The sequence below is a fragment of the Neolamprologus multifasciatus genome, chromosome 23 (genome assembly GCF_963576455.1).
Source record: "Neolamprologus multifasciatus chromosome 23, fNeoMul1.2, whole genome shotgun sequence".
In the NCBI taxonomy this organism is placed as follows: Eukaryota; Metazoa; Chordata; class Actinopteri; order Cichliformes; family Cichlidae; genus Neolamprologus; species Neolamprologus multifasciatus.
In genome coordinates this window covers 4,837,441-4,855,371 of record NC_140460.1, presented here as the reverse complement: position 1 = coordinate 4,855,371, position 17,931 = coordinate 4,837,441, and the positions used below count along the sequence as shown (strand labels likewise).

Below are 17,931 nucleotides of genomic sequence, written 5' to 3'. Positions count from 1 at the left end.
TCCTCTCCTTGTCCCTGCCCACCAGCATTTGTGCTGCTCAGCAGTCCACTTCATGTTGGTTGCGAACACTCTGGCTGTCCCTGCTCTCCCACTGTGGAGCCTAGTGCTGAGAACAGACTCGCTGCATGTCCTGCTGACTGGGTACAACACATAGCCAGCACTCACAGGCTCGAGATGCGGCTTCTTTTACTCGCAAGTTATCCTGCTCCTTGTGTAGGAGGCCGAGCCAGCGCCGGCGCTTCTGGCTAAAAGTAATGCATCTAAACTGCTGTTGAAAACATATGAAAAGATCTGATATAAGCCATTGCCATTAGGATGAAAAATATCAATACCCATTCGCTGTATTGAATAGATTGGCTGGACTACACCAGCGACTTCACAGTCATCGTTTAGTTAAAGCAAAGCGCAGGCTGAGGGACGTATCGCTTTTACTTTTAACGGCTGCTCGAATCCTCGACGCAAGAGAGAAAATCAAATATAAGAAGGAGCAAATTGAGTAAGACTTTCGGAAAGCAGATGTCTTTTAGAATTGCCCGCATTTGCAGCTTTGCATGTTAATGGAATGGTAAATAACTGTTTTTAAGTACTAAAACAAAAATGGTTCCATATAAACAGAGAAAATATGAGACATCAAAGTGCAACACTCGTTAACGGCTTCCTAAATTATATGCACGGGATGAACGTGTCAGCTTTTCACTCTTCTGTACCCTCGCAACCCCGTCCATCAATCTCTGCTCAAGTCCCAACCGTCTCAGTCAGCAGCATCACCGACCAGCGTGCATTAATGTGAACACAGTGCAACATCAGATCATATTACTTCATGGGTGTGTAAAATGGCTGGGCCATCCATTTGGCAGCAGTCGTCTCCTTACCATCTTTGGCTGTGTCAGCAATCCCTTCTCTGCCCAGCCCTGGAGCTGTGGGAGCTCTGCCTGACGCCACTGTGTCTCTGTCGACCCCTATGGAGCGGAGCACAGGGAAGGGAGGGATGCACAGCCCACCGTCAACATCATACACTCACTTTACAAGGTTAGGGTTGTAGTGGGACTTGGGGAGTGGAGGGGTTGAGGATGTTGAGAAAATGGCAGCTCGCTAGAAAAACACAGTTGCACCTTTGCGGTCCCCATCAGCCGTAATAAAACAAAGACAGGTGGCTCGGGGGGTTTTCGTATTCGTCTCTCCGTTTAGTTTCTCGTTTGTCGTAAAGTAACGAATTCAAATGCTAACACTGGATTTGGTGAGACAGAAATGTGTTTCTTTCATTTATTAAAACTGACGCGAGCACCTTCGGAGCCGGCAGAATAAAACCGAATGTGTGTTGATGTCGGCAGATTGGCGTGGGGACTGCAATGACCTTGGCGGGGTTTATAATGAGGGTTTCCCTCTTGCTCTCTGTGGGTAAACAAGCCTGTGGTTGAAGAGACAGAAAATGCCACAAATGAGCGGGAAGTCTGTTCGCCGGCTCTCCAGAGCAGGGGGCTTAAATGCCTGCAGCTATCTACAGATGCTACGACAGCCAATTTAGCAGGAGAAGAGGAAGAGAGGAGGTATGACCTCTGCCTTCATTTACTTCTTCAGAGGGATGAAGAGCGGGAGTGAGGGATCAGATGGGACGAGGTAGAAAAGGCAAGGGCTGAGTAATGGGGAAGACATTTCCAATACTTCAAAGAAAAGGAGACAGAGGTGGGGGGAGGAGGAAGAGAGTCTACATGTTCTGTTGTCAATGTGTCTTGTAAACTTAGGCAGGAATGCATAATGGAGGTCTAAATGAGAGTGAACTGTCAGCTTCAAAAGAGAAAAAGAAGATACAGAGGGGCAGAGAGGTCAGGGTGGAAAGGAGGACAAGAAATATAGCTTCTCCTTGCCGACTGACAGAAGCGAAAAATGCAGATTTTTTGGGATCGTATGGGGTTGAAAAGCAGTTGAGCCACCTTTTGTTTTAATATGGCGAGGACCAAAGGGTTGCTATTGAATAGTCTGCAAATCTGACTGGTGCAAATTAATGACAAACATTTTTTTTTGTGTGTTTCAGGCTTTTAGTTATGCTAATGTCAGTGTCATGCAGGTGTACCAAAGCCAGTAAGCGTGTATTTAAAATCATTTAAGAGAGTCAAGAGTGGGCAGTTGGAGGGATAGCAGCTCACCCACATTAGTCACAACTTAAAACCACCACATACAGTATCGTGGACCGGCATTCATCTCATTAGGAGGGCAGAGGGCAACATACTCTACAGTTAATTTAAAACAAACGTCCCAATGAATGTAAAGTTAAGTGGCTACCCTGAAAAAAGGAAACGTTAGGCAGAGGCGAAACATCCAAATCTTTTTCACCCATCCCGCAAAGCTTTTTATTTACATTGCCGTGTGCCGCGGCGAGCAGACAATGCAGCGGTATCATAGCGTGTACAAATGTGGTGATAAAAATGTAAGAAGCAGCAAGCAGATGTACATGAGTCAATTTAAACAGCTAACGCATAGTGGAAGGGTGCGTAATGCTGGCAAAAGGAATATTACATTTTCTTAGAAGTGCATCTCATTTCGGAGACACTGCTCAGCGCTCAACCATTCGATAAAACAAAGAAAGTCTCTCTCACGCACACACACACGCTTTCATCTTTCTTCGTAGTCTCGCTGCCCTCGCGTTTATCACACGAACACACGTGTGCGTCTTCTGATAAAATCTCAAATAACACTGGGATAACAGCGCAATGCAATTACATTCGCCAACCATTGAGATGAAAAACTGCTCATGGATACATTTTCAATTATTCAGGGAATACATTTCAGTCTGTGCTCAGATGCTGGGAAAGGTTATTATATAATCAATACACTCTATAACGCCATTAATATTTTATGCCACAAAAGTGCTTCCTGTCTCCTTGGGCTCCCAACCAGTGGTATCTGGGCACTGCGTTTGAATAGGACGAGCCTTTTCCACCTCCAGCAGGGAAGACGTGTATACATTTGCTTTCCTCTAACACTGGGAAATACACTAGGCCCACACGCAGCTTCCATCCGTTTTACCTTTTCCTCCATATTATGCACAAGACAAGCTTACATTTCTTTTCTCCACACGTCTAAGACACCGCTGGCACAGTTTTACCAGAATTTAGATGACAAAGTCGTTTTAACTTCCTTCCCTGTCCGTTTCACGTTTATCCCTCCTGTTCCGCTTTTAGCCAATAAAGCTACCACTTTATTTTTCTGGCCTGGTCCAGCCCCCCACCACCCCCCTTCTCTTACAGAGCTTAGACAATCAATTTACCCTGACTTGGCCAGGATAGATGGAGGCTGTGTGGAGCAGACAGTATGCTGCAGGATCTCTCCACTGATAGACACACTGCCTGGCAGCTACAAAATGGAGCCAGCATGCAACCATCTGACTTTGCCTCATCATCTTGCTTTATATAATTTGCCATTTCCTTATGCCTTTTCCGACTTGTTTCATTCTTTAAAATACTGACCAGTTTCTAAAATGAGAAACGAATGGATAAGGTCAAATTCTGGATTTGCTGTCAGCTACAGACGCACTGCTAATTACGTGGCCGCCTCTTGCCACCACAAAGCAAACTTCAATTCTCTCTCAGTCTGACAAACTGAAACGGAATTGGAGTTCTTACCAAACTGACTTAGACACAAAGAGATTAATACGACTTTGCTATCTCAGTTTCTCGGCCAGTCGAGTTGCGTGTAATGCTCTCTGCGCTATTGATTTTTATTTTTCTCTCCTCTCCTTTTCTTCCTGGAGATCTCTCTCTCTCTCTCCATCTCTCCACCTCCACCATCCTCTTCCGAGCTCTGAAATGTCCTGCAGGTCAGACGGATGCTGGGCCGGATCAATCAGGGAAAGTAATCTGGGACGCCTCATGCACGCAAGCACACACACACACACAGACACATCGCAGATACTCACCAACCCACACACACACACACACACCCTTCCTCTGTTGCACTCTGGCCTGCCTGCCTCCAGTCTCATTGATCTGCATCTACTTTACCAAATGGATTCTTCTCTTCTTCTATCCTCCTCCACCTCTTTTCTCTCTGTGTGACTCAGAATAATAAATGTTCCAGACTGCGCGAGACGTGTACGTAAGCAATTTTTCATTTAACTTTGGCTTGACTTTTTTTTTCCCCTCTCTCTTCTTTTTTGTGATGTTCCAGTCTTCCAGTGAGATCGATGCAGCTTTCCCACACACTTCCTCGCAGCCCCTGGGTAATCAGCACATACTTGTGTAAGGTCAGAGGTCAGGAGATGATAGGATAGGGCCAATTGCTGTGGGGTATCTCAAGAACTACATTTCACAGACAATTATAGGACGACCCAGTGTTCTTATTTTCAGATGATGAAGCTCTGATGTACTCCTCGGTATCACTTGTTTCTGAGAGTCTTGCTGAACGTAAATACTGGTCCAATCACTTATATGGAATTTTTAAATGCATATTTTCCATACAGAGAGCATCCTTTAAGCACAGAGACTCTGAGGACCTGCAGTGCTCTATACATACGTACAGTCGTTCTCATTCACACACACAGACACACACGCCAAAGTCTCCTTTGCTCAACCAAACTGTAGGCGGAACTGAAGCCATTTGTCCACTGGCTGAATCCCAACTCTGCACCAACGCATGCAGAAAATTGGTGAGCATCTTGACTCCGGAGATGACACTTCAATTTGTTGAGCTCCAGTGACTGGTGCTTTGCAGTTCATCCCTTGTGGGCGCATGAGATCAGCTGGACACCTGCCTAGCTGTTTGGCTGAAGCCTGGAGCACAGGGGACCGGGCTTTGGAAATGAAGGCCTGGCCTTGCCTGTCAGTCCAAGTCCCTGTCCCTTAGCCCCAGCCCTGGCCTCGCCTCTCAGGTCCTCATCACAGTTCCTCTAGTTTCACGCCCGTGCCAGGGCTAGTCCCTTGCCCGATGCCTTTGACCCCTATTTCTCAGCCCCGAGCTGCAAGTCACTGCAGTGCCATCTTCCCAACAGCCGTCTTCCCCTGAAGGGCATCAAATCCCATGAACAGCTTCCCAGCCTTTGTTCCACTTCTAGCTAGTGTGGCCAGCACCTCAGCTTCCAGCTCAGTCAAATCAGCAAGATGTCTCTGCTGTGCATCGCTGTCTGTCCTGCTGTAATCCCTGTGACTGATGGGAGTGATCATTGTCGAGGCCCTAAGCTAGAACATTTTGGTGGATTAAAGAGGCTAAATCATGGTCTCAGCTGCTACATTTCCATTTCCACCCTTAATTAAATGTAAATGTGGTTAAAGGTTTTAGTGGAGATGGTATCTATCTAACATGTGGGGTTTATTCACAAAGCAATTACCTCGTTTCCATGGATGGCGGAGAATAGGTTTGTGTTTGTGATCCCTGATATAGCTGTGATTTAACACGACACGAAACGTGTCCGTCCATTTTTAGAATACGAAAATCCCGTTTGCAATGGCTCGGTTAACGTTTGGCTACTTTTACAGACCGCGGCTCTTGTGACACTGCAACGGAACCTACAGCAGCGCCATGACAAAGACTTGTACTACTCCGAGTTGCATTTCAGGGAAAAGCTTATGTTTCCGTGCGACACTCATTTCCGTGTCGAGCTGAAGCTGCTTTTCGCCGGGTGGGGACGGGGACAGAGGACGCAAAAACCGACAACGAGGCAGGCAGAGCAGGCTGACTGAGTCAGCACCATGTGTCATGAGCGAGGACACCACCTCCACAAGTAGCTGGCAGGTGAACGCGGCCACGCACCTGTGCAGGCAACCAGCCATTTTAGCGAGATCGCCTCCTATCTTTAGCAAAAACACACTAAGGAAAACTAGTGCATACATAAACATATACAAAAACATATGGCATCATGCACAAATACACAAGATTCACTCAACCTCTCAAACATTCCCCCTGTTACTGTGCCCACCTGCACATGTTGGGTCAAAAATAAGCAATTCAGCAATGTTACGGTATCGCAACCTAACGCGCATTACTTGCTTGCACTACCCTACAGTCATGCTAAAAGTAACCTCCCCATAAGGGAGACCAACAGAATAAGAAACTTGTACACTCCTCTGACTGAACTCAATTTTCAGCATAATTCACAGTAGTGGGTCTAATTAAAACTGGTTCGAGGCTGGAAGTGGTAATATTGGCTTTGTTTAACAGGTATTTAAAAAGCTATAAACAGCCTGGGGGTATACGATAAGAACAAAACCTACAGCACAGCACTTACACAGAGAACAAGGGAGAGACAGGAACACTTGCCTGGCTGCTAAGCAGAGGCAGTGCTCTTCCTAATCTAATCACTGTTTCCCCCATCAGCGGCATCTCAGACACGGCCTGCCTGTGTGCGTAAGTGCGCGCGCGTCTGCCTTGCAGCAAAGGCATAGAGCTAAATCACATAGACACCGAATGACCGTTGTACTCGAGAATTCATTCCACAGCCCTGGGTACTATGTGAGCGTATGCTGGTGTGTGTGTATATGCGCGCGCTGAACTAATCTGGTTATTGATTCGACTCTGAACCGGAGCTCATATAATCAAATAGCTGCAAGGGAAAAGGACAGCCGTCCGTCATCTGTCTTAATGAGTAAACATTTTGATGAAGGCAATGAATAACTCAAAGCTACGTGCAGAGGCAGAGGAGGTTACAGCTTCACTGATAGAGTGACAAGCTGAAACTTTGCAGCAATCCGGTGGCGGCTGCTCGGTAATCGTCGTCCTATGCTGAGCGATATTGAAATAGCAAACTATTTCATGCCTATTTCACGCATATGTACTTTGCTCTTTTGAGTCTTTGGAACAGATAGAATCTTGGCATCATTTAAAGCTTTTGTTACATTAACTACCATATAAGCCTAAAAAATAGCCGTCTTTTGAATATGCCTCGAGTCTGGTACCTTAATACAGGGGTCCCCAATCTCAGTCCACGAGGGCCGGTGTCCCTGCAGGTTTTAGATGTGTCCTGGATCCATCACAGCTGATTTAAATGGATAAATTACCTTCTCATTACATGTCTTGAAGTTCTCCAGAGGCCTGGTAATGAACTAATCATGTGATTCAGGTGTGTTGACCCAGGGTGAGATCTAAAACCTGCTGGTGGACTGAGATTGGGGACCCCTGCCTTAATATTTCAGTCACTTTTCTAAAACTATAAAGTTTCCTCATACTAGTAGCTACACAGTCACTCTGGAGTTTGACTTGTCGTCTGTGAAAGTCTAATCTCAGTTTAACTCGATGTGAGAGTGGTGCAATCATAAATGGCTTCTACTGCGGCACGAAGATAGGAGAGCGAGACACACAAGCCTACATGTATACCAGCACAGCTAACAGACGAGGCCTGCGGCACACCAGCTAAACCATTAAGTGTGGCGTGCATTCAAACGAACAGATTAATCCCCCCCTACTGCTACGTAGTGCAGAGTAATTGAAAATGTCTACAGGAGACTATCTCTGTTCATATACTGTGGCGTATGCATAGGAGACAATGTATAGAGGGAGGTGGCTGATTGCCACGGAAAATTCAGCAGCAGCGCTTTTTAGTCTGACAGAATGTGCCGGAGAGCCGTGCATCTACAAGATAGCACAAATCTACCTTCCCTACCGTTCCAATTTTCTCTCCCCCTTTTCTTTTCTCTCTCTCTGTACCTCCAGTATCGACTTGACAGGTGCTGATCATGACTAATCCTGACGTTTGTTGGTTACGAGAAGGATCTGATGTACCATATTCTTCATTTCCATCAAGGTGTACTGTTTAGGAGGGATGACATTCCTCTCAACTGTTAAGGGAAAATTTGTTTACTGTAATCATCCGTATTCCTTTCGGGACAAACAAATCTATTATCAGAGATGCCATCCCAGATCTGCGTGGTTAGCTTGCGCTGTAAGTATGGTTGATCTCGGGGAAAATAGCCTTTTTATCAACCTCTTCTTCCTGTGTTTATTGTATGCATATATATATATATATATATATATATATATATATATATATGAGCAGACGCTGTAGTTTCGTGTGTTAGTTTTAGCATACACAGTGGCCCCTAGCTTTATGAGTTTATGAGATTTCCTACTGTCTTGGTTTATTCCATATGGCAACACTGGTCGTTTTCTCCTTGTGTTCGCATTGCTACTGAAGATAACTCTAAATGACGCTGTGTGGGATTCTGTTTTTGTAGGCCTTAATGTGTCTATTACCAGCAACAATGGTGCCATTTTGTAGCATGTTCAGTTGCATGTTCAATCTATAATTCATCTGGCTACAGAAATATATAAATGTTTAATATGTCAGAGGCGGTGAGGCCTGTCGAAAGCGTGACCTTGAAACGTCCTTTAAACATCACACGGCTACAGCACTGGGGCCAGTTAAGCTGCCAAAGCCAAAAAGTAGGAAAAAAAACCATGCAACGTGTACACACGCGCGCTCTCTCACTCTTACGCATACACACAGCCCGTCTGCCTGCTGACACTTTCCACTGCTTTCTGTTCCCTTTTTTCCTGGGATGCAAAATGCAGATGAGATGAGTCAGCCGCTTGTGCACAGTCTCAGGAGAAACTGCCAGTCAAATCCAAACATCTGTATGAATACCAAAACACACAGGGTACAGTGGAGGATGAGAGAAAGAGAAGGAGGGGCGAGGGACATAGAGAAGATGAGGGAGAGAGTGGATCGAGTAGAACGAGCAGTAAAGTAGCAAGGAAAGCCAGTGTTCCTCTCTCTTTCTGTATTTTTTGACTGAACAAAGAGCCATATACACATGAATACCTCTTTCCTCCCACTGTATTTTCCATCGGGATATTTATTCTGAAAAGCAGCGATGCACAACAAGGGCTCGGTCCTGTGTTTGCTAGTGGGCTGAGGCGCTAACACTCCCCAGCTGATTATGTGTCTGTCTGTAGCAGTTTGAGCTGCTGCCAAAGGAATTAGGTCTAGTATTTGTGAATGCTGTTCCCCTCGCAGCAGAATGCCTCACCATGCCTCTCAAATTTCTAGCTTTTTTTAAAAAAGGAGAGGGAAAAAAAAATACCAGTTTAAATAAATGAAGGAAATCACTGTGGAAGCCTATTAAATTTTCAACGTGACCGTTTTGTGAGTCTTCATGTGTGTTTAGGCTTCGCACAAAAGGAATATTTAAAAACCAAAGCGTGCTAATTGGGACAGAGATTGTTACAGCAGCTTCTTATTCAAACAGGCTTTTGGCTCATTAACTGCTTCCATCCAGCTTTTGTTTAAAGAGAAGTGGAAAAGACATTTAAAGACAACAAAATATTTTTCGACGTACCACCGAAAAGCTGATAGATTGCATAATGTCGTCACGCACAACACGCTGCAGCAGTTTGCAAGAGCTCTTGGCTCAAAGTAAGCGCAAACCCAAATATCCTGGCATCTCAGTACTGCTGTGTCACATGCAAATCAAATCTTTACTTTTGAAATGTCAGCCAGCTACATATTTATACATAAATGGGATGTGTTAGTCTCAAGGGATAATAAATATTTTGTCTGGGGTAATTCTGATTTCCTTTTTTTGTGCTTGTGTAGGGGAGGGTAATTGTATCTTTTCAGGTGTACGGCCTGTTTGGTCATCACCTTCTTAAAATATTAAACTATCAGATGTTAATCAGGAATATTCATTCCTGCAGAATCTCCACAGATGCATACATAGTTAAACTCCTTTTCTCCGGTTCACACATCACTATCACATCTATCTAAAAGTCTCCTGAGAAAACTCTGTATAGGATGTTTTTATTGGACTCGCTGCACTAAAGTTGCCATTATTCCTTGCTGACTTCTCTCTACGTGTCTCAGCTTTGATAAATCCTTTTTAATGTGCCTGAATGGGTCTGGCCATTTACACCTACAGCTAGAGAGGCGGCACATACAGTATGAGACACAGTAACACCTACATACTGTATATAAACAACACCACGCAACGCACACAATGTGACCATTTGACATTTCATCTAATTACTGTGGATGTGAAAAACCTCTGCCTGTAAAAACTGAATCAACAACAGTAACAGCAGCACAGCCATAACTGTGCTCTCTTAGACCGCCATAGGCCTTCTGCTTATTTTGCATTTGTCCTTATCTAAAGTAAACTTTACTAAACTCGGTGAGAAATTAGTGTTGACGAGCAACGCATAACCAGGGACAATACAAATTTTTCACCTAAAAGTCTATTTTTTATCTTCAGTATAAATTACAAGCTGCTAGTTTTGATAAATCCTCTTAAAAGCAAACAGCAAATCAGCACTGACCCAGGAGAGGACTTTAGTCAAAGGAGGCTGTTTTTGGGGGATTTTGTTATTCTGTGACAAACATCAGAGGTCCGACTGTTCTGCCTCAGTTTGTCAGCTTTGTAATAAGAGGCCCCAAATGGTGAGGAGGCAACTTTCAGTATGGCAGCAAATAATTTCACCGATTTGAAATATGAAAACATATAAGTTTGAAAATAAAAAGAAGAAGAAGTTTAATTTTTTTGTTTTCATTATTAATATCTGTAATTAAATATAGTTACAAAGGCAAAATATCTGTGAATCTGGTAACAGTGTAAGATTAAGTTTAAACCCCGCTATGATCATGATAACACCAGGAACACTTAAAGGTCTGGTCAACAGTAAATAATGCAACGCAAACATTCACATTAAATCTGGCAGAGCGGATGTTTGTGTAAAGACAACTGGAAAGAAGATTAAGAGGCAGCTGTTCCTCTGTCCGAACCACTTCACCCCTCTCGCTTTATGTATTTGCTTGGTCTCTAATGAGGCTCTATTTAACAGTGTCACTCTCCATCTGTACACGTGTCAGTCGGCCCTCTGATGCACACACGCAATCAAACACACAGAACCAGTCGTGCAGAAGCGCATGCTAACCTGTCACTGAACTGATGAAGCAGTGTTTCTTTATTGTCTGTGTAGCTCTAGTTCTGTATTTGTGAACTTATCATCCACATATTTTTCCTCTGTGTCTGCAAATCACCTTTATTGTTCCTTCAGAAACCTTACATGCTACGTACTCGTACACCTATCTGTTCGTGTCTCAGGTCTTTGATCTTCAGTTACATTTAAACCCCCGAGCACATGGTCAGTGCACTGGTAGCTAATAAATTCATCATGCACCCCGCCCTATTAGCATGTGTAACCATCGAGCTTGTGGTGTTCTGCCTCGGGGTAATAGAGCCACTGCGCATTTGTGTGTATCTGTGTGTATTTTTGTGAAATGATGGCCTGTCTCTAGAGCGGGTCCCCCACTGGTTCCCATCAGGAGGCTTCATGGCTGCACACTCATCTAATACCTCCAGTACTAATGAATATTCCCCTTTTTCACCCGCTCTCTCACTGGTCCTTGTCATTCTCCTTGTGCGTCCACCTCTTCCAAACTAAGTTGCATCTGTATCTCCAAATTAAATGCTGCACACGCTTTCTCTCACACCCCTACGTTTGTCTTCTTACGTCGCCACTCTACCTGTGATACAGGCCTCTGCGCCCATGCTACGTTACGGCTGCCAGCATGCCAGCTAGTGCCCGTAGCTGCGGCACCTAAGGAAGAGTCGCCTTCCTTTCAATTAGCATTTTGATTACATTCCCAAGGAAAACTAGCCGCAAATAAAAAATGTACTTGCTGACAAATGCTTCTGTTGTTCCTGGTGGAAAAACCCAAACTGAGACAGTTTGATGATGGCAAGTGAACCATAAACCAAAAAGATAGATGCTAAATAATAATAACGACTCTGCGGTCACAGCGTTGATGAATCGGCAACGAGGCTCAACTTTGTCTTTCTGTTTCTGACAGGTAAAAAAAACAACTGGGAATAAAATGGCTGCTAGTTTTATTAGTCCACCTCTCACTCTGTCGCTCGAATGTGATGGATGAATGGGTAAATGGATGCGATGTTAAAGTGAAATTCAGCGAGAGCAGGCAAAGCAGAATACTTAAACAGCTTGTAATCATCACTCCCGTGCTGACAAGCGAGCTCGCGCGCGCACACGCACGCACTTAGAAGTAAGCCGTGAGGGGCATAAAACTTGAGAATGAGGGAAAGAATGCACGACGTTATAATCTATTGTAATCCAGTCATGCGCGTAACTCGCACACCTACTCCCATCTTTTCTTCAGCTCTGGCACAATGCATGGACAGCACACCCTCGGACTGTCTATACAAGACAGATAACATGGCTACTCGTTTAACTTACATGCAGTACTTTGCATAAATGAATGGCAAATCCGCAAAAAAAGTCTAGTTTCCTTACCATGTAAAAAGACATTTAACCCTCAACCATGTGCGATCTACCTCTGCAGCACTATACACAGGTAAATATTTCAGAGTGGTGCAAAGGCTGGAAAAGCAGGGGACACCTACACAGCCCTGACTTCAACATAAAATGGGTGCTGTTCCCCTCTTTTAACCCTTCCCTCCCTATCTCCTTACTTCTTTTCCTGCCTCTCATTAGCCCGATATCCGTCTCCGTCCCTCCATCTGCCTCCCTCATTTTTTCATTCTGCCCACGAACCTACAGTGTAACCCCCCGCCGTAGCCCTCGTCCCCGTAAGAAGGAACTTAACATTCTGCACAACAATAGTTCAACAGTATCGCAGCGCTCGCTGAGCAAGAAGAAGAATTCTGACTGACTGTGGGTGGACAGTATATCTACAACTACAAGCCACTCAGCTCACTATAGGATGCTCAAAATTAACCAGCAGTTATCATCGTACATTCGAGTATAGTGGCAGGCTGCCCGTAGCCTTCCTTACCATCTTAAACCCATTCCACTCCATTTGGGAGATGCTGGCCGTTGTCTCACGTTCTCTCTCCCCTCACACAACAGCTACAGCAACGCCTCAGAAAAGAAAAATCCCCTACTCTTTTTAAAACTCTTATTCTCCTCTGACACAGTCTCCTTATTTCTCCTCTCCTCTGCACTCTTCCCCTCTGCCTGATTCTGAGTCTTAGCAGCGAGCAGAGAGCAGCGTGCTAGAGGTGTACGGAGCAAACATCGCCTTCTTCCACAGATGCTGAGAGCAGAATGGATGTGAGTGCTGGGCTGCAGTAAGGCTCTCCCTCCTACCACCCTCCCCTCCTTGCCCCCACCCCCTCTCCCCACCAACCCTCCCCTCCTTCCCACAACCACCTGCCCATTCGCCTGCTCAGCTGGAAGGTCAGAGCCCGCCCACGCCCACTCACCCCCCCGACTTTCTTTTAGAGTCTCTGATTGGCTTGTCGGCTTGCCCGTCAGCCCTCGGCCTCCCCTCCCCTCCATCAGTGTTAACACCTTCGCTCTCTTGCTGGCTCCGAGCCCTCCTCGGCACACGCCAGCCGCAGCCCGGTTTGGCAGAGAAAAGGCTCTCTGAATCCCAGCAAAGCAATCAATCGCTGCTGAGGTCTGTCTGTGCTTGAGTGAGCAGCGCGGAGCAGAGCGCTTACAGCCTCAGGCGCTATGGTAATAGGATGCCTGCGCAGCACTGTGTATATAAATTAGCTATTACTGGGTTGCATGTTAAAATCCCCCCGTACATTTATACGACTGTGTGTGCATACAGGCCATCGCTGTCTCCCTCACTCCCTGTCTCCCTACTTCACACGCAGACACTTACGCACACGCAAAAGTAAAGTTTATGTCTTAAATAATGTTCGATTACTTTAATGCCGATTTAGACCCTTTAAACCTACGACGGCTTCAAATATAACAGAACGAAACCACGAACACGAACTCGCGGGAAGTCGGCACACACCTGTCCAAGCAGGTGCATCCCAAAGAAATGCAAGAGAAAAAACGTCTTTAAACGGGGTAACTGTTGTAATTTTGTTAATTTCTTTTTAAAGTAAAAAGCTCAAAGAAATGTTGTCCCAACATTTTATTATTGTTATTGTTATTATTATTATTATTTATTTATTTATTTTACCGCTGCGATAGGCTACATGGTCACAGTGAAATAAAGCTCATGTGGCACAATAAAGACACAAGCGAGTACTACGACATCTACTCACCATGACCATTCTTGTGACGGGCTGTCGGTGTCGGTGTTCTCGGTACTATAAAAGCCGGCGAAGTCAGGGAGGAGAGTCGGACAGAGGAGCAGCGGCTTGTTTTTTAAAGGGGATAAATGAACCGGGGTCGTGATGTAGTGAGTCTATAGGACAAAAAAGGAATCCCCAAAACACAACAGAAGCAAAACCGCGCGCGCGCCTGTGTGTGTGGAAGCCCCCGGAAGCCCTCGGCCAGCGCAAAAACACAAAAAGGCTCTCCCCTTAAAACAAACACCGCGTCAAGAGGAAGGAAAGCAAAAGATTCACGGCGAGCAAACACCGTCTACCTTTCCCCCAAAAGCCATTTACGGATTGTCCAGTCATCTCGCGCGTCTTCTCCCATTGGCTGCGGAGGTGAGGACGGGGCGGTGCGCTCGCGGATGAGAGCCTGGGAGGCAGGCTCGTGTGGTCCACGACGCGGGATGGCAGGGAAGCATCGCGCGGGGAGACAGGTGCCAGGGAAGCTTTTTAAGGAGGTTTCGTGTTCGCATATATGCACTACTTCACTGTTGATAATTATGCACGCTCTCTAACACGTGCACGGAGGAGTGTGTTAGCACGAGCGCGCCTGCAAGGTTATTTGCATGATTGCCGCAGTCGTCAAGCCATGTGTACACCTCTCCCCCCTCCTCCTCAGAAGCCGTTCTTCTACAGTTATTTTACTGCAGCCTCATCAACCCCCCCCCCCCCCCCCACCTCCCAAAAAACAAAAAAACTCCCAAATTACTTCTTTAGAAAATACCCTACAAACTACAATCAAACTACAATCTAACCATTAAGCAGCAGGGCACACATCCCTGGTTTACTGTGTTGAAGAGCGAGCATATTTAATCAAAATGCTGCTATCATATCAAATTCATAATTACTGATGCTGCCAATTACTCTGCCAATTATGATAATATTCATTACAGTTTAGTAATAATGAATATTAATGGGTGGGGGCAGCTAGCTTAAACTGTCTTTGTCAAGCCCCAAACCTGCCTCAGGTTGATTTTGTCCACCTGGCCTCTAACTCAGGCAGACAAGAAGAGGGAGCTCTTGCTTCCCTTTAACACAGTTACCTCGCAGGCAGAAATTCTTGGCTGAAGCTTCAAACCAGGCTACATACAAACACACACACACATACACACACGCATGCGTACAATCAGAATGCAAATACGGAAACACATGTTGCTTCACACCCTACTATACCTATTAGCACACATAATATATTCGCATGCACACATATTCTGGCTCCCGCTCTATAACACATTCAAACACCTTATGCTGTCGATGAACATAAAGCCTCATTTGATATTGCAGTGGCTATATCCTCGGGTTGCCAAGAGATCAAAACATCATCAGTTTCGCAGCACATTATCATATTGTTTTTCCTCGTGTTCTATGCAGCAATAAGAGGCTGTCAACTCTTAATCTCCTGCTGTTTTGTTTCAACTAGCCTTCAGCTATGCGAGGCCCAGCAAACCAAATGGAACTAGTGGACATCCATTAAGCTAAGAGAGGTATCTCCTCATCTTGCAGCTCAAAATATATCCTGATACAAGACTCCAGTATAATATACATATGTAATCTGAAAAGTTTGAAAGCAAATTGCTTTTATTGATTGTGTTTAGTATTAAAAAATGGTAATGTTTAGTTACAAGTCTCTAGCTACTGATTAAATACAACGTTTATTCGAAAAATAGTGGTAAACAGTTGTTTAATCAACAAGGGACCTACAGTCCCACTGGACCACCTGGCACTACTTTTTGACATGTCAAAGCATTTGAGAATAACAGCACGGGTTATTATTTTCAGGTCTTAAAGCCAACCATCCACTGAAAATCACGTGAGTGTGAGTTTTTTGTGTCTGAAAACCTCTGCAACACATGAAAGTGCCATATTCTACATATATAATCTACTGTAAAAACACAAGGGACGCACTATACACACAATAACTACCTTGACACCTGAAATAACACTATGTGTATTTATACAATTTTCAACCATACACTCAAGTAGGTTGACAAATTAGCTCCCAAATGAACACAGTGAAAAAAATAAAACACTGTTAAAAAAAGAGGGGGAAAAAAATGTGTTAGGACTGGACTAAAGCTTCCCAGTTTCTCTGCTTCTTCCCTAACGTCCACCTGTCTGTTTAGCTACAACTAGCTAGCTAACCAAGCCATGTGGCTGACATACTAATGAGAAACCTTACTACGCCTTCCATTAGGTCGGAGCAGTAGACATGCACGTGCACAAGGGAGAAAGATGGGCTGAACAAGCTCGCTATTGTTTCAGATAGAATAAAAAAATATGCTGGCACTTGCAGTCTGGAGATTTGTACCGATCACACGGTACATAACATAAGAGAGGCAGAGTAATGTAGAATGAAGCACAATGAAAATGGATTAAAATAGAAGTGCGTCTCTGTCTCTCTTCCTTTGTGATGTGCTTTTTATCTTTTCTGCCACAGAGCAGAGAGAAGCAAAATTTGCAGCTGAATAGTACAGGCAACAAACCCTCTGTCTTCTATCCATCTTTTATCCTCCTGCGCTGACCTTTGAGTTTAATAAAGGCTTTGGGTAGGACCCAGGAAAAGGCATTCTCCACCCCACAGCCTTTAATATTCTTGACCAAACTGTGTTTTTATTGTTGCATTTTAATTCCCTACGGTAAGGAGTAGAAAGTCAAATCTATGGCAGTGACTTGCATACAAATCGCCTATTTTTTTTAAAAAAAATTGTCTATGTGTTTTGTCAACTTTTAACTGCCAGTGTGTAGAAGCAGTAAAATAAAGTGGGTGATCATTTTCTTATTTCATAATAGACGATGTTTGGAGGATGTTTTTCTCTCCACTGTAATATAAACCAAATAACCTTTTCTCTAAATGAGAATATGATTTGAAAGTGAAAATAGTCCCTCGCAGTTGTCTTGCTTTGTGTGTCATTTTGCTAGATTGCGCTACAGGACAATGATTTTAAAAGGCAATGAAAGTGACTACCAGCTATAAACACAATCTGTTCTTTCCCGTGCGCGGCGTTATGGAGTGCGTGCAGTTTCTGTACACAGGCGCATATCAAAGACGGAGCCATGTTGCTGCCATACTTAAGGACATACACTGAGCATTATAATATTGTGCGTGGACAGATGGGGGGAGTGGTTAAGATACTCTATCAAGGGCATTCATGTTGAGATACTCTCCAGATTGGATATTACAGTACAGCTCATTATCTGGTGGATCTGGCCTGTCTTTATGTACAGTTTATGTCTAGCGCACATAAACTGCAATGCAGCACCGGATAAATTTAAAAAAGCAATTAATGCTAATAACTAAACGGACTACTCTTTTTAATTGCATTTCCATTTTGTCATGCTTTGCACAAAAAGTTCCTAGTTTTGATTGGATGCATTATTTGGGCTTTTAGATGATGAGTGATTGCTAAATCGTTTTTAAGCAGAAAAATGATATTTCTTTCCTTTTGCAACATTTTGAAAGTTAAAAAGCTTTTGTGGCTATAACCCAGCAGGGCCAGCCACACTGTCAGCAATGTGAAGCCCCATCTCGCTTATTGGCTCTGGCTCTTATCCATAAAAACACACAAAAAGGACAGCTGATTCTAGGCATACACAAAAATTTTATTCATGGAGCGTGTCACGCTCTCGCACAGTCTCTGTTGTAGAGCTGGAGATGTAAGGAGTGCACCTTAGAAGTATTTTCATCCTGTGCTTCCAACCTGCTAATTCTGAAAGCAGAGAGCTGGCTAATTGTCGTGAACTCTTCCTGCCCTCTCTTCAGCCCAGCTTCTCCTCCCTAAACCCCTCCTAGTCACAGACCTTAATGGATTAACTGCAGACTGCGTAGTTCCACTTACTCTTTTACTCATTCTGCTTTTCCTGCACAAACTCAAGATGCTACATCTCTGCCACACCCAGAAGGATCTGT

General features: G+C 44.4%; 1 protein-coding gene and 1 long non-coding RNA gene across 10 annotated transcripts in view; both read right to left on the bottom strand.

Moving 5' to 3' along the window:
* elavl4 (ELAV like neuron-specific RNA binding protein 4) overlaps window positions 1-17,931 on the bottom strand; it is a 77,424-nt gene that overhangs the window by 48,460 nt on the left and 11,033 nt on the right. For 3 of the 9 annotated variants that reach the window (XM_085151367.1, XM_085151366.1, XM_085151369.1), the window contains one exon: window positions 873-959. The exons of 2 other annotated variants lie outside the window; for them this stretch is intronic. In XM_085151367.1, coding sequence (XP_085007493.1) covers window positions 873-959 — 87 coding nt within the window. Of the gene's footprint in view, window positions 1-872; window positions 960-12,733; window positions 13,022-13,967; window positions 14,651-17,931 lie in introns of those variants that run through there. 4 more of the 9 variants (XM_085151371.1, XM_085151370.1, XM_085151374.1 and 1 more) reach the window with 4 other exon arrangements.
* Window positions 7,947-12,727, bottom strand: LOC146490781 (uncharacterized). Its single transcript, XR_014872361.1, has 2 exons — window positions 9,882-12,727; window positions 7,947-9,842 (listed from the first exon to the last, which is right to left on the bottom strand). It is a non-coding gene; the product is annotated as an uncharacterized LOC146490781 (long non-coding RNA).